We start from the raw sequence: 17,822 nt of genomic DNA, 5'->3' as shown, positions 1-17,822 counted from the left end.
CTGTCCGCTGCCGTTTTCAAAACACAAAAAACTTACTTGCAGGCAACCTGCCAAAAATAAAAGCTTGCTGATTTTAAGTTTGAAAATGATGAACATTCATATGAAAAAATAAATATTAGCATTTTATTTTTAGGTTTACTATAAAATAAATGTATTTTTATTTAATACTCCCTTTTTATTTTAAAATATAATAGTTTTATCACACTTTATTATTTTATTTTATTATTTTATTTAAAAAAAGTGCAATACTAATATCACTTTTATATATATATATATATATATATATATATATATATATATATTTAGTTAGTTAGTTATGTTTAATGGGTCACACTATGTGCAGAATGAGGACCAAACCAAATCTCCAGGTGCTCTTTTGAGAATCAGGCTGAAAATCTTATGTGCACCTCTGCTTATAGTGGCCATATAACTATGTTGTTCTGAATTACTCCAGACAACAGAGTAATATTTATTGCACATAGTGAAACTGATGGCCAGGAAAGGACCTCAGAATGTATGTTTTGCTATTATACTGTATCTCACCAGATCTTTCATATTTAGACCCTCTATTCAGAATTCACTGAGTTGCTTGTTACTTGATCTCCAAGTATTTATACAGTATTATTAAAATTTTATAAAAAAATATGTTTGTAACAATATAACTGTCACTTTTGGATCAATTTAATAGGTCCTTGCTGAATAAAAAAATAATCTTACTCACTACATAGATGCCTTCTTAAAATCTTACACCACTTAACTGTCATTGCTAAATTAGTGTTACTAATATGAAAGAATGTGTCTACGATAACAATGTGGTGTTGTTTTTTCCACCCACTCATATATTAATTAACATTAAAAGCTCTTGTAAGTCTGCAAACAATGCAAGCTGACTGTATTGGATCTCTTTTTAATTCTACACATGCACCAAATCAAGTTGTATGATTAATTAATGTAGAATGTAATACAAGTTTTCGCAAAGGCAGCACTTCAGCTGTAATCTCATATGACCTGAATAGGTTTGTGTAAGAATATTGGGAAATAAGGCTTTGAATATGAATGATGGAGTTGGCAAGGTTCAAAATGCATTTCAATGTTGTGATATCCTAAACCAATTTGCATGTTTTGTGAGTTTTCACAACATCCACATTTTAGAATGGATTTATTTTATTTTATTTTATTTTATTATTATTGTAGGTGTTCGAAAATATTGATAGACGTGAATATCGTGATATTTTGCTTGGCGATACAATCTAGATAGCGTGCGTGCGTGCGTGTGTGCTCATGTTCTTCACACAGTTCTTCAGGTTTTTCCTGCAAGCACTTTATTTCTCATTGATGTTAAGCAGATGTACTAATTATTTTGTTCAGATCAAAATGTTATGACGTTTGTTACAATTTTAAACTTAAACTGTGAAAATTTAAAGCAGGGACTAAAAATGTATATGGTCTGTTTACAACAGTTTACATATTAATACAATACATTTTATACAACAACCCCCTCCCCCTCCCCCACATTTTATTGTAAAAAAGTTGTTTAATAATGTTGAATGTTACAGGGACTAATTAATGCAAATCCAGATGCCACTGTGTTCTGGTTAAATAACTTTGTTGTTGTTGTTTGTTTTGCATATGGTGAAGTCTTCTTAATGACAGCTTGCCAGAAATATATCCTATTCCTAATATAAGAAATATCCCAATATATCGCCTTGCTTACAGTCTCGCAATGTTTCACAAAATATAGTATCGTAACCCATGTATCGTGATACGTATCGAATCGCCAGATTCTTTCTGATACACAGCCTTTATTATTAGTATTATTTTCTTTTTGTTTTGTTTTTTAATTGTCTGCCATTTTTCATTGAAGAGCTACAGTAGTTCACCTGAAAATGAAAATCCTGTTCCATTTCTATTTTCCATTTCCAATTCCAATTTCTTTTCTTTCCAACATTCACAAAAAGAGATGTTCACCAAAAAGCCAGGATGTTCTTACTGGTCTTTTCCATAGTAAATGTGTAGAATACAGGCTTGCAAATGTAAATGATGATTTAATTTTAATTTTCAAGTGAACTATGACTTAGCATGCAATTTACAGTTAGATTATATGGTGTCTGTGTTAATGTGACATCTTAATGGGATTTCAGTTAAAGTACATGTGAATAAATACATACACAGCACAGTTTGTTGATTTTGTGTGTCATTCTGTTCCCTCATTAGTTTTCTTTGGTGACCATTTAGATTAGATTAGATTCAACGTTATTGTCATTGCACATGTGGGTACAAGGCAACGAATTACAGTACAGGAGAAGGATACAGCATAACATTAGGTAAGCGAGGAGAAAAAAAACAACACCCAGACTATGCTCCTTTGTAGTGTTGTCACGGTACCAAAATTTCAGTATTCGGTACCGATACCAGTGAAAATCCACGGTTCTCGGTACCAATTTCGGTACCAAAGCAAAACACAAAAATATGCTAATTTAAAAAACAATTACTTTTTATCACAAAAAATAAAACCAATGCCATTGTTTATACTTATTTACAATTGTGTTTAAAGTTCTTCTACAAGTAATATAATTATGAAAAACAGTAAACAAGTTTCACCCAAATTTAATTTGTCTTTTAATTTATGAAATTTAAACATTTTATTTTTTGGTAAATAAAGGGGATTTGCTATTAAAATTAAAACATGGAAGACATATTGTGTGATTAATTTTTAATTAACAGTAGTAGCAGTATCACATACGTTTTACAAAATAATAGTAATATTTCTAGCACAATGCCTTTATGTAAAAATGAATTTGTAATGAATGCATATTTGTCATTTATCTGAACTTAAGACTGGTGGTGATGCTTAAGACATTTTTGTTCATTGAGGGTTTCTGTAAAAAAAAAAAAAGTAATAGATCATAATAATTATTATTAAAAGATAATAATACTACTAATTCTACTACCATACTAACAATATACAATGCACTATGGATTGATGAGCTGCTGGGTTCATGAATATTAATCACGTTGTCTGCGTTCGGTCGAACTGATTTGCTGAAATCAAAACAGGGACGGTAAAAGATGAGCGCCAGCCAATGAAATTGCCATTTGCGCATTAGCTCCGCCCCCTACCGAAGAAACCGGCATATCTTCTGCTTGTTCGAAAACATGAATAATTCTAAATGAACTTCATTATTTTGACAGGAGAAGACAACAAAAATATAGTTTACATGTAGCATGTCGATTCAGCGTGGTAAGACTCTCGCTCTCTCTCTTTGCATGTGTGAGAAACAGAGCTATCAGCAAAGCGACGGTGAGTCGTGCTCCTTCACACACTTTGTAAACTTTGTAAACTGTAAACTTTGCCGAGTTTACAGTTCGGCAAATACCATAGACAGTAAAAGAGGCAAATACAGGTGTACTGTGCGTCCATTGAGATGAATTGAAAAGTACAGATCGCTTGATGGAGAGAGAACTCTGAAGCGCTCAGTCAGTGTTCAGCGAGTGAAAATATATCTGCGCCAATCTTATAATAGCCTCGAACACACACACACTGGCGAGTAAAATCTAAGAATTCATTAGCCAATGGCTAACAATAGACATAATTTACTCGCCCTGAGTAAAATTTATTCACATATGCGAGTGATTTACTCGCAATGTAGAGGCTGTTTTGACGGTTTTCCGTGAATACCTTTAAATTGACACTGGTTTTACTCAAATGAAACAGTAAAATGCTTGTGAAGTGACTAAGAACTGTTCTGGTGATGTTGTATGTCCTCAGTATTGCAAGCGTCATGCGCTTCAGTCTATGTAGTAAACAAACCATTCATTCATTCACACAGAGACACGCAAAACATGCAGGATGCAGATTTCAACCAACTTTTGCGGCTTAACATTTACAGATACTGGTCCATATGGAGATTTGATTTGATTAATTTATGCTAACCTTGACAAATTCCGTGACTGTCCATATTAAAACGTAAGTTTCATTTTCATGACTGGATTTTGAGATTCCGTCCGCGTGTTCTGCTTCGCGGAAATCATAGTGCTGTATGCATCCAGAACCGGGTTTGAACGGGTCCTCGGTACTACCGGTACTTACAGAAACCTGGTACCGTGACATTTTAATTTTTTTAGTACCGATTTGGTACCGGGGTACCAGGTCTTTTGACAACACTACTCCTTTGGGAGTACAGTGTGAGAACAGGAAAAACACCTCAGCAACACAAGCACAATATGACTTTGCAACAGGGGTGGAGGTAATCCAGTGCAGGCAAGCAGCCATCCAGGCGTCTCGCTGCAGTGCTCTTCCTGGGGTTGTTGTTCCCAACACTGGCCTTGGCCGAGGCCAGTGCTGGTACATGGGGGTCGAAAGAAGATAAGATTGTGATTGTTTGGTTTTGGGGCAAGTAGTCGCATTCCAATTACCAGTCACTCTCTTAGTACATTCTGGTCTCCAAATCCATCCAATTTCCTTAGCAAAGCCATGAGCTTCTTCGCGATGGTATCCATATTGCAGTTAATACTCTTAGTCTCAGTGCTGACCGCTCTGCCCACTGCTTCAATCATGACGGGCAGCCTTATGAGGCTTTGGACAGCTTTTCCCGTCTTCTGAATTCTTTGATAACCCAGGGCAAAGCCTAATCCAATCAGCAGAAGACCTTTTATTATGGTTCCAAATAGGTAGATATCTTCAATGTCCTCCACGGAAAGAGCTGCCAGACACACGACCCGCCAACTATCCCACGCGTCCATCATGTAGCCAGCTGTGAACGTTCCGGCAGGGCAGTCAGGTTCCCCCAAACCCAAGCTTCTCGTCCAGAAGATGGTGTCAATTACATTGAGAGACCAGTTGATCAAATCCATGATTTTCCATTTGGAGAGCAGCGTAGAGAGAGTCTCTCAGAAGTATTTGACAATAGACAAGACGAGAGGGCAAACAGGGAAGGTAAGGTGAGGAGAGGGAGAAAATGCGTCCGCCTTCGCCATCTGCACCATTTGGTGCAAAAGACTCTTGAATATAGTTTTTGGGGACAGCAAGCACGTTTCTTCTTACCACCACATTTTGCACAGGATGATATATGGACTTTATGTGGACAAAGCATTACCATTTGGTGGTAGAACTCCCAGTTCCTCATTAAATTCAATGTTGTTTTATGCTGTATTTATTCTCATTTTACAGCTCATTTGCTCATTGCTTTTATTGAAACTCTAAACCTCTGTGGTAATTATCCACTTTATAGTAACAAAAAGAGTATTTTACTAACATAATAGTGCAAATAATGTTTGGCAAAACATTTTGTTAAAAGGAAAACTTTTTTTCTTTAAACAGGCTTTGTTTTCTAAATAATTACATTGAAGATTTGTGTGATTATTGGTTTTAATAGGTTCTACATCTGCAAATTGACAGTTTCTGAATTTAAAATGAAAGTTGAGACAGCCAAGCATATTTTTAAACCTCTACTCATTTTGTTTGTTAAATCTAATCTAGACTAATCCCTGGAATATCGACAGTGTTTTACTGGACATCGTATTAATTTGTGGAATATTTAGCAGTTCTATAACTTTAATTTGGACAGGATCAGGATGTAAATATGTGTTGTTGTCTCTGCAGGAGGCTGGAGGAGAGAATGCAGGTCCTCATGCATCTCCTGAGGAAAGGAAGGAGAAGGTCCCCATTCCTCATCTGAGTCAGCTGGTGATCCTGACGTCTAGTGATACGCTCTATGGCTTGTCTGAGAGAGTCGTTGCCACTGAATCACTGTAAGCTACTCTTAACCTCCTTACTTGATTATCCAAAAATGAAAGTTGTTTTTATTTTATTTAGCCACCCTTGTTTTTGCAGATTTTTCAGCAGCCATTACTCCAGTTTTTAATGTTACGTGATCCTTCAGAGATCATTCTGATCTGCTAAATTGGTGCAGAAAGAAACATTTATTATTCATTTTGAAAACACTTGCTGCTTCATATTTTTTTATTGAATGTTCAAAAAGAAGAGCATTTATTTGAAATCAAAATCTTTTGTCTTTACTATCATTTTTGATCAATTTTATTCATGCTTGCTAAATGAAAGTATTATTTTATTTTATTTTTAAATGTTACAGACTTTGAATAGTTGCTTACAGATACATAATGGATAAATAGAATTTCCATTTTGGGTGAAACATTTCTAACCAGTGTCATCAAGTAATCAGTGTTTTAAGAAATTTCTGCATTTAAAAAGAGAAGGCTTCCAGATGGTATCTGCATCATACAGTATATCCAGCTGTGTGAAGTCTTTGTAGCAGAAGTGGAATGAGGCTTGCAAATGATCACATTTACATTAGAAAGCTGGTTGACTCTTGTCTTGTGATCAAGCTTACTGTTGCTAGGTGATAAATGTCTAACCCTGGTAGCCTCTTTCAACCAAGCCTGTCTAACCCAATCAGTCATATCACTGTGGTTGTTATCTAATCAGCGAACCCCATTAAGCCTTGCTTTTCTCCTGATGAGTCTGCAGAGGTGGGCTGAAGCAGCATCGTCAACAGCCAGGGAAGTTCATTTCATTAAGTGTTGTGATGTCTCAGGGGCTGATGAGAGCTACCTGAATTTCCAAGTTGTCAGGCCTCCAAACCACATCTTACCTTCCAGTCCTTCTATTCTGACCTTTATCCCATTTGACTGATTGCTCAGCAAGATGTTAAGCCTTCGTGCAACAGCAGGGAATCCTCCTTTTCTAAATTCACAGAAAGAGTTTGATCCTCCCTATAGTTGCTTTGCATGTACCCAGATGGTGTTCGATTCGTGCCAAGCTTTGTGCTGGAGAATGTTTTCAAAGTCTTAGATTGAAGACGGGTCAGAAGATCCAGAGTTTAAGCCTGGAAAAGGTTCTACTCAGGAAAGAATGACTCTCTGTCTGCTTTAATGTGATGCACAGAAACTCCACCATATTGAGTCATCAATGTGGTGAAGGTCTCTACTCTCCTTGCGGAGCATGAACATGCTCTGAATGGACTACACTTGAAACCACAATTGGGGATTTTTTTATTTTTGGAGAAGGTTTAGTGGCAGTGCAACCTCTTCTCTGCCCCCCATCACCCCCCTGCACTTCCTTTATTAATGGAATAATCAATAAAGGCTGCAAAATCTAAGCAGGGAGCAGGCATGAGGGTGTTAATAAGCGACAAAACAGGGTCTCTTTTTACTTTCTGAGTGCTGTATTTATACAAGTGTAACCATACAAACCAAATAAAAGAAACAAACAAAAGATTATTCCCTGTTCCACTGGCACCGCTGGCAATACAACAGACCTGTTTTTCTCTTTCAAGATCAAGTATTCTGAATATTAATATATCAAATAATCTGACCAAAACAAGAGACCTCTTACTCAAGAAATAATGTATTGGTTCTTTGCCCTTTACCTTCCACATAAATGCTACATATTTAGATGTTATTTGCTTCTGCCCTGATCATGATTCACTCAATTCACTGATTACCTTTACATTTATTTTTTTGTTTTAATAATCGACATAACAAAAGTTGTTTTTTTTATTAATAATGATTGATGTTTTTTTACACAATGCATCGTGAGTCTACTGTTGCTATAGTAATGTGCATCTAATAGAAAGATAAATCATGTTTTCTTTTACTGTATGTTGTGGATATTTCAGCAAATCAACTCAGTAGTTATAGAATTGTGCTAATGAATGCTAATTTCTAGGGGTGTAACGGTTCGTGTATTCATACCAGACCGTTTCGGTACAGGGCTTTAGGTACGGTGCACATGTGTACCGAATGACCGAATGCAATATTTTGTGTGCGGAACATAGGTACATTTTCGTGTTTCCACACGAACATATTAAGTGGCGGAAGTCTCCGCGTTCAGCGTAAATCCCGCCCTGCGGCTGATTCTAAAGTTTTCAAAAGGCATCACGCGAGTGTGAACATCACTACAACTAGGAACAAAACGACCGTAATTCAAATGCAGCTCCCGTCGGCATTTAAACAGACCTTTGCTCTTAATTCCGATCGGTCCAACGCAATAACGAAATCTGAGCAGGTCTAAAAACTGAAACTGTTGTTGCTGCACTTTACACTTTATATATATAGGGAAAAGTTTTATATATATATATATATATATAATTATTTTTTTTTTATTATTATTTTTTTTTTTTTATTAATATGAGCAGGCCTACAAGCTGGGATTGGTAATGCTGCACTGTAATCATAGTTATTTATTTATATTTTTCATTATATTTTATTATGTGATATTGGTTTGAGACTGAGTATTTTATTTAGTGGAGAACTTTGCAGCAGTATTTTATTTCTTAATCTTTTTTTATTATATTTTATATATTATATTATATATTATATTCTTATTAAAAAAAGTAAACCAATTAAAAAAAATTTTTTTTAGTAATAAACAACCTGCAGTTTAATGTTTGCATTTCTTTCCCTTACTGTACCGAAAATGAACCGAACCGTGACTTTAAAACCGAGGTACGTACTGAACCGTGATTTTTGCGTACCGTTACACCCCTACTAATTTCCAATCTCATTATCACAGGGCCTATAAAAAGTATTAACCCCATGGACTTTTTCATTTTTGTTGTTTTAAAGCACTGAATCAAAGTAAACTTAAATTGACTTTGGCACCAGAAAAAGGCTGAACAGATGAACATTGACAATTGTACATATGCAATAATATATATTTTTTCAATTGTTTTAGTTTTAGTTAAATAGTTTTTTCTTTCTTGCCGTTGAAATAAATCACTCATTCAACTAAATGTTTGTAGGAATATTATAATGCATCTGTGTTTAATGTTGCAGAAACGGTCAAAGATAAATTTCAAAAGAGTTTTAATTTAGTTTAGAAATATAAAAAAGCAAGAAAACAATTACGTTGTGTTTAATAACTGTAGTACATTTTAACCAGTTTGAAGAAATATTTCATTTTGACAAAAAAAATATATTTTACTGCAAAAAAAGAGAGTGAATACTTTTTATAGTTACTGCAGCTCTTAATATAGAAACCCTTATTTCCAACACTCAGTCTGTCTGTAGCTCATGTCAGAAAATAAAAAGAAAGCAGATAAATGTAAGACTGACAAATGTAAGCCTCAGATTTCCTAGTCACATCACACATTTTTTTCATGAACATAACTATTTTTCAGCATAACCGGTTCCCTGTGGGTAACTGATATGTAGCGATTGTGTGCCACTGCAAACATGCAAAAAGTGTTCCTTTTTGTGCCTTTTTTTCCCCTTGCAGAGTTTTTCTGGCAGAGCAGTTTGAGTTTCTTCAGCCTCATCTTGACACCACGATGCCTTCAGCCAAGAAGCCCTTCCTTCAGCAGTTCTACTCACAGGTCAGTTTCATCCCAGCATTTACAACCCTGCTCCTGACCTTTACAGTTTCTCCTTTAAAACAACTAAAACATGTACCCCTTTTTACTGGTATTATGAGTGTTTTCTTTATTTGTACTGTTTATACAGTTTATATTTAATTTGTACTATTACTCTATGTATCTATCCATATATAGTAAATGTTTTATTGTTTTAATAAACAAATGTTTTTTTCATTTACATATATATTTTAAGTCAAATATGTCTTTATTATGGATGTCTGTATTCATTAATTCATCAGAACTGAAAGTATCATTGAGAAATAAAGTTTTACAGTAGAGCTTCCAGGATTTGGGGGATTCCTTTTTGAAAATGTTAGTCTTTGCATCTTTGATATTCAAGAGATAGAAAACTTTGTTTTCCACTGTTTGGCTGATGGTTATGTAAAGCTACTCTGTTTTCTCTATAGACTGTATCTACAGCCAGCGAGCTCCGCAAACCCATTTACTGGATCGTGGCAGCCAAAGCCATAGATTACGAACAGATGCTGTTACTGATGGCAGGAGTGAAATGGGACATTAAAGAGATAATGTCACAGCACAATGTCTATGTGGATGTCCTTTTAAAGGTAATGTGTTTGTGAGGTCATGCAGTGGATTTTATTTGCGAAAAATAATGTGTTGCCTCCTCTACAGTATGTTCATTTTCACACTAGAGGAGAACAGGTGGGAGTTCGCTTAGTGAATCAGCCAACCTTTTCTCCATGTATAGTTCATTCTTGGCAGTTTTTCTCCTTCTCTGTAGTCAATTACAACATAGTTTGTTGAGTCTTAAGAAAACTGTCGTGCCACAATATGAGACCATTGCTGACATTTCATATCCACTCATCTGTTGTACTCACCTAACAGGAAGCAGGATGATCGAAATGCGTGGTGTCAGAATGTGTGTGTCAGAAGGTTATCCAGAGGTGTAAAGTAAAGGTTGACATGCTGGGTTTAACTGAGAGAGACAGGCGACTTCTCAAACACTCACTCAAGTGACGGATGTGATTATGGGTTGACTTTACTGATGAGGTGACGGAATATCAGCTCCTGGGAGTCTGGAATTATTTATTATTTATCTGTAGTTTACACGATAAACAGTTGTGTAGAAGAGCATTACTTCTATATCTGGCCCATGCTGGCAAAATGAGTCGGAATACGCACAGGCTAATGACAAGCAACAGGCAAAACAAGTGAAAAATGTCCGATTTGGTTGAATTTGAGGCTTTCACAAAAACGAGTTAAGCCCTCGTCTAGAAATCCCAATGCTCCACACATTAATTAAACACTTATAGCTATTTTAATTGTGCATTTCTGAGAGGTCTACTTTATTTGTTTTAAAAAGTTGCGTTTGTCCATCGGAAGCAAAGCACTTGCCTTTGACGTTTTGGTTTTGAAAGGAACATGCAGGAAAGAGAAAATAAAGTGTGGGACTTTATGGCATTAATAAAAAAATTAAACATAGAGCAATAAGCTAATAAAAGTATCTTTCTCGCCCTGACTGAAACATCCGAAGAGTGCGCACAAAGATGTCTTTCAGACATTGCATGATCCCGATATACACTTACACACAGAATTACAGTACTTCAAAATATCTTAGTGAGTGTTCATAATCTATTATGTCTTAAGTGAACGTTTGGTTAACTGTTGCGGGGAAAACATCTGATGTGTAACATTTATATTAATGTCTATTCATTTATATATTAACATTATATAGGCTATCTTTCTCATTAATATTAATCAGACAATTAAAGGAAAGAGGAGATCACTCAGTGCTCTTGATTGAATTACCTTATTTGTAATGAATACTGAACACTAAAGACTGCAGTGAGTTGATTCTTAGTTTTTCTTACTTTAATGATTCTGTTTAGATGTAAAATGGAGAAAGTAAAGCACTGTTAATTTGATTTGTTACTTTCTTATGTTGGTTCTACTGTTTATTTGCGTCTTTGTTATTTTAATAACATAAAATAATAAAAATGTATTTGGATCAATATAGTAATTATTATTAAGAAAAGAATTGGAGGTATTCATAGATAATCTTTTTATAGTCGAATCATTACCCTCTGATTCGTAATCGAATCGTGAAGCAAGTGAAGATTCACACTTCTAGTCGCAATAACATCATCTGGGATTGGTCAAAATACCCCGCGCGGTGCATTGTGGTAAAATGTGATGGTATTACCAGAGATTTTAAGGTGAGGTTGCTAGGTGATTTTGTTTTGGAACCTTCAGAAAACTAACCATAGTGGATCAAGACAGAGATGGGCACTCTGGGAACACACTATATCTGCTTCATGTGTTTACTTGTTGAGGTAGATGGGACTCTTTATCATAGTATTTCATGACGTATATTCACATATTGCGCATACATTCAGAAATGTCAGAAGGTTATGAAACATGGCGGGAGCCACCATGAAATGTCAGAAGGTTATGAAACATGGCGGGAGCCACCGTAAAATCCAGCTGAAAATTCAGCTTTGCCGTCATGGGAATATTGCGCAATTACTGATTTAACTGTATTTTAATCAAGTAAATGCAGCCTTAGTGAACATAAGGGACTTAAAAATTTTTTTACAAAAAAACATCTTACCGGCCCCAAACTTTTTACCAGTATTGTATATACTGCATAATAATAATATAAAAATAATTATATAATTATATAATTAGAATAAATTATATATAAATTATCCATTTATATATATATATATATATATATATATATATATATATATACTGTATACTTTAGCCAACTTTGCATTATTATACGTGTTTGATTTCTGAATACATTGCAGCAGATAATTCTTATTTACTGAAAAAGTCTAAGTGCGTACACCGTATGTTGTTGAACCCATGCCCACTCACACAGCTGCATGCTTAAAGTGAGATAATTCAGGTTAAGTGCAGCATCTCTAGGTGCTGCTGTGGAGAGACATGGGATTTGAACCCTTGAATGAAAGCCCATTATAGCCGTCACTGTCCCCTTTCACTGTTGCTTTTCCACATGCAGCACATTACAAATGCATGGAAATGCTACGTCTATGTTACAATTTACAGGACCAATTGTGACTTCCACTGAAGCAAACAAACAAGTTAATGCCCACAACGAGCAGGCTTGATTGATATGTTTACCCTGAGGTTGCTAGTTAACTTTCTTCATTTAAATTTTTTTCTTCCTCCATTTTTTCCCCTTGCCTAATGACTATGCTTCATGAATTCTTATAGATTGAAAGATCACGATATCAATTATTTGTCAGGATCTGAATTATTTAAATAGTCAGGCTTTGGGAGTCACATGCAGAATTTGAGGTGCATGTTTAAAAGGAAAAATGTTAGCCCATGTCTCAGTTAAATGTGACTGGTTTGAGGGTGTCTCATTCCTTTGCATGTCCACATCTCTTCTATAACCTTTGCTCATTAGTCTATATGAATTTTTCATGGAGTTAGGGAGCGGTTTGAATGGCTGACACATATACTGAAACAAAAATGGCTTCATGAGCAGATGGGGTTTCATAATTGAATTATCTCTGTGGCTTATTTGCAGAGGAAGCTTGATGAATCCAGAAATATGCATCATCATGTGGATTTACACAAGTTCCTGATCTAAACTGCAAAGTTTTAGTGGGGAATGTAATGGAGCTTGGCTGCTAATGAAGAAATGAGGCTCAACTTTGTGCGCCTGTTGACTGAATTCATTATGTAACTGTGGAAATACAGCAGTGATTCAAGTTGACTCTTGCCTTATTTAAAATTTCCACCAAAAATGGCGTCCAGCTGCCTGGGCACAAAAAAGACATTTGCCTGTACTGTATGTATTAGTAAATGTCACAATTAGTTTCCTGCATTATAGAGCAGAAATGCACTGTTATTTTTCTCTAACTGCCATATACTGGGTAAAGCGGTCCTTATTTCTGTAGGTTAAAGTAAGATGTTACATTTACATTTAATTTTTTACAAAAATGTAAATTCTAACCTAATTTAAATGCTGTTCTGAACCTTTATGATTTCTATGGAACACAAAAGAGGATATTTTAAATACTTTTTCAGGTGTTTTTGCCCTAACGATGCAAGTCAATCTGGACCAAACAACACTGGACCCCAGTTATTCAGTTTACAACCACTATTAGTTTGACACAATTTACCCCAAAGCATCGGGCAGAGCTACCCAGATATAGACAAATAATTTCCATGATTTTCATAAATAGCCAAGTGATCAACATTTATTTGGGATTTATTTTTAGACCTGCAGGTATTTTTTATTTTTATTTTATTTAATTTTATTTATTTTTTTATTACCCACAACAGTATTTACCCCGCTCCACATGTTAGATAATGTTGGAAAAGAAGCAAAGTTAATTCCTTACTATTTAAAAGCTTGCACAAACTCTACAGGTAAATAATTTGTTCTTAGCTTTCTCTGTGAATTGATTTAAGAGACTGATATTGTGACCATTTCGAACCAATACTGATGATAGCTCAGAATTGGTATTTCAGTTCTTTAGGATATAAGTGGGATAAAGCGTTTGTTTTTCATCTCACAGCACAAAAGCTGTGATGTTTGTTATCAACATGACCTAGTGCGAATAATCTGATCTGTGTTTGTTGGGATTAGTTGGTATGAATTCTTATACTGTCTCTTGCAGTAACTATCAATTATAATTAGACAATGAGAAACATCAATCTTGACCATCACTTTTGCATTCTTTTTAAAACCATGTTTCTAAGTTGTAAAATAAACTGGATATTTTTTTTATTATTAATTCAGAAGATTAAAGGTAGCAAAGTAACCCAGACAACTTGCACAGCAGTTTAAGTGCTCTTGGCATTGTATCAACGTTCAAGGTGTGAGCTCACAGTACATGCAGTCCTTGGCTCTCAAATGAGCCATATATCATTGTGTTAAGAAAGTTATGGGTGGGTTTTCCTGTCACAAGTGAAAAAGAAATGGGCTCGAGCACAGCTGAATCAACACCTCTGTGAGCAGCCACCATATACAGTGCATATTTTTGTACGTGGCATGGCTTTATCGAGACATCTGCACTACAGAAACTGTTTCTTTGTATTACCTGAATCCTGTAGGTTTGAGAACCTGGTCTGCCAATATGGCTCCAGTGAACATTAATAGACTGCTGTTTCTGCTTCTCTGATTCTGTGATTAATTTACACCTTTGTTGGGATTTCTGGATTTGTATGACATGCTAAAATAGAACCGTATCCAGCCCGTTTGTGACCTCTCATCCAGATGGTTCCAACACCACCCAGTAAGAATGCTGTGATGGTTGAGGTGAATGGGTATAAGCAAGCACTGCACACAAGGGAGGACGCAACACAAAATGGTTAAGGGTCAATGACGACTAAGAATGTCCCTATAAAAAGCTATCTTTTAGCAATCTAGGTTAAAACTCACATTCAAAGATTTTAGAAATGTACTATTTGCAATCATGTGGGTTTCGCATCGTCTTGAAAACTTTCATGTCATTTTCAATAAATGTTTCAATTCAATATCATGTGTTGTGACCAAGTAAAAAGTTATCTATTTTCCTTTTTGAGTATGCTTATTGTTTTTAAAAAAAGTTTTACAGATATTGTGAATTATTTATTCATTAACATTGTTTTTGAAGCTTTGATTTCAGTGTGGTATCAGCAGAGTTTTATAGCGCTGACAGTTTCGACTCAAAAATCTTTATTTTATATAATAATTATATAAATGTATATTTACATTTGGAAATTAAAAAGAGGTGCTTTCAAGTCCTTCCATGTGTTAATTTCAGTTGTAATGTTTTTATATATTTTTTTATATTTATTTATAATTTAGTTTTTATTCTTTTATTTATGAATAGATCCAAACAAAACATGAGTGTCATGACATTGACCCATATATTATCAAATGTTTTCTGCAGGAGTTTGAGAAGTTTAACCAGAGACTGGGAGACGTGTCGAAAATAGTTCGGATTCCTTTGCCTGTGTCCAATGTCTTATGGGAGCACTGCATCCGTCTGGCCAACAGGACATTAGTGGAGGGGTAAGTGGTCGACCAAGCTGAAACAAATGGGTGTGGATGTATATGGGACCACCTGCTCTCAGATAAATCTCCTACCACAGACTGTTTTTATTGGAATACTGGCCATCACAAACCACTCAGCCGTTTCCCAAAGAAAGAAAATAGCTTGCAGGAACAGTTTGTTCAATTACAGGTCCAATGAGTCCAGCAATGGCCAGAGACTTCCTATTACTTTAGCAAAACCTCTTCACATTGGTAGTATTGATGGGATTTGTTTTACAGTGCTTTGTATTTATTTATTTATTTTTTTTCATTTTTATTCATTTTTTTTATCCCATAGTGAATTAAAAAAAATCCAGTAAATTTACCTTTAGCCATTTATTTCTCCACTTATATTTCTTATTTACAAAAAGTATTTACCTTTCAGCTTCTCCTCAAGGATTTGCCTATATTTGGCAAATTGTTGTCTCAAAGTTTTCAGTTCCTCCTATTGAAAAGCAACCACAGAATATTGTGTTGTCATCATCTTTGCTTGGTATTTTTGTTATTGCGCTGTATTTGGTGTGCCAAACATAGCAGTTCACTTTCAGGCCAAATAGCTCAAGTTTAGTCTCATCAGACCACAAAATATTCTTCCAATAGATTTCATGTTTTGTCACATGGCTTCTAGCAAATTCCAGGCTGTCTGTTCGCTTGTCTCAGAAGTGACTTTCTTCTGGCTGATCTCCCAGAGAGGCATAAGAAGTCAAATGCTCAAACACTTGCTGTTGTCTAGACAGTTTTCCCCTTTTAGTCAAACAGCTCTGGAATTCTGTGTAGACCATTTGGCATCTTGGTCATTTTTACAAATGTCCTTTTTATCCAGTTGCTCAGTCTTATAAGATTGGCTGACCTTAGAAATGTTTGGGTTGTGCCATGCTCTTTCTGTTTTGCTTTAATGGACATAGAATGTTAAAAGCTTAGCTAGTCTTTTTATAACATCTACATTCCTCTTAACAACTACTTCTTGAAGTTCCTCAGGCAGATCTCAGTTGATTTAATTTTCTCACAAAGTCACTGATATTTATGGTGCAAGCAAGCACAAGTGAACACAAGTGGATGCGATATGAGCATGAAGCTGCTATTCTGATCCCTGGATAATTTAAAGTTTCACCCAGTATAATTAAAATGTATTTAGAAGCAGACTTCTTTAATTTTCTATGACTTCAATAATATATCAACTTTTAAAGCAAAAGGCAATATGTACTACTGGCCAGATGCTTTTAAACCACAGCTATATGTATTAAAACAGCAAGCCCGAATGAAAGGTTCAGTTTCTCATGTGCTTTATTCCTCCTCTTAAATTGTGGAGTGTTTTTACGAGCAAGAAGAGCTTTTGGCTTTTTCGATTGTGGCTTGGCTGGCAGTAATTGTTTTGATGAATGTAAACCCTTTATCACTGGGGATTCGTGGGTGTGCAAAATCTTGTGCTACGTGTTGATGTTTGATTTAAAGCAAGAAACACTGAGATTTTCAGCTGCCTCATCAATCTTGTGTTTGGAACAACTCTCATCATTCTATTTACCTGAAGGAGTATTTTTCCCCATTTCTACTTTTTCCATTCTACTGAGTCCTGTTCATATGGTAGATAATGTAAAAATGGATTAGTTCTGTGAGGATTCATCAAATGTCTGTAATGACTTTGTGCCAGGAGCAGAATAGCTTTGTTGCTCTCAAATAGCTGCATATATAAATCCATCAATGTTGTTTGATTTCTTCATATTTATTTTTCCTTCTTGTTTCCTCTTCTTGCACCATCCTTCTTGAACCTATCTGCTTGTCATTAGTCAAGAGCCGGATTATTGTAAATGAACATCAGGGAAGTTTGTGTGGCATAGTGTGACAAGCAACATAGAAGCTATGTCTTCACCAAAGAGCTGTTGTCAACCTGTCTTCCATCACTCTTTACTTACTCCAGTACATTATCTTCAGTGTACTGACAGTCTTGCAGCTCACAGACTTGCAGAGAAGCATCACCCCCTCAGCATAATGGAGATTTGCTGGGAGCACATTTGACATGACTTGACAGGCACCTCTTGACTTCAGAGAGGTTCTACATAGTAAAGCTTCACTATAGACATCTGGATTTAGTCACGTGAGAATAAAATGAATCAATTCCAAAGCTCAGGAGTGCATAAAGAAGTAATCACACACTGTCCAGACATGAACAGGCTTTTTAAACAATTGGAAAGCCCGGTGCAAGTGCACGATACAGTGCACAACAACAGCACAGATGGACTGATGTGGAATGACAGTATGTTCCCAAAATATCTCTAGATAATCTTCTACAAATACATTGTTCCTGTATTGTTCTGTCCCATGTGGGCACCCACTGGCCAAATGTGTGCCTTGGTTAAAATCACCATTTGATGCCTTCCTTAGTAGTTGGTCCTCTGTACAGTCTGCATACTCCATGTGTACAACGCGGT

At 35.6% G+C, this 17,822-nt stretch overlaps 1 protein-coding gene across 2 annotated transcripts in view; it reads left to right on the top strand.

Annotated features, from left to right (window-relative positions):
- The window catches only part of LOC132104279 (syndetin-like), a 143,416-nt gene that overhangs the window by 108,035 nt on the left and 17,559 nt on the right, over positions 1-17,822 (top strand). For both annotated transcript variants that reach the window (XM_059509635.1, XM_059509634.1), the window contains 4 exons: positions 5,603-5,751; positions 9,239-9,335; positions 9,782-9,940; positions 15,254-15,375. In XM_059509635.1, coding sequence (XP_059365618.1) covers positions 5,603-5,751; positions 9,239-9,335; positions 9,782-9,940; positions 15,254-15,375 — 527 coding nt within the window. The remainder of the gene's footprint in view (positions 1-5,602; positions 5,752-9,238; positions 9,336-9,781; positions 9,941-15,253; positions 15,376-17,822) is intronic.

Source organism: Carassius carassius, chromosome 25, assembly GCF_963082965.1.
Source record: "Carassius carassius chromosome 25, fCarCar2.1, whole genome shotgun sequence".
Classification (NCBI taxonomy): domain Eukaryota; kingdom Metazoa; phylum Chordata; class Actinopteri; order Cypriniformes; family Cyprinidae; genus Carassius; species Carassius carassius.
The sequence above is the reverse complement of the archived record's forward strand: the minus strand, read 5'-3'. Positions and strand labels throughout refer to the sequence as shown.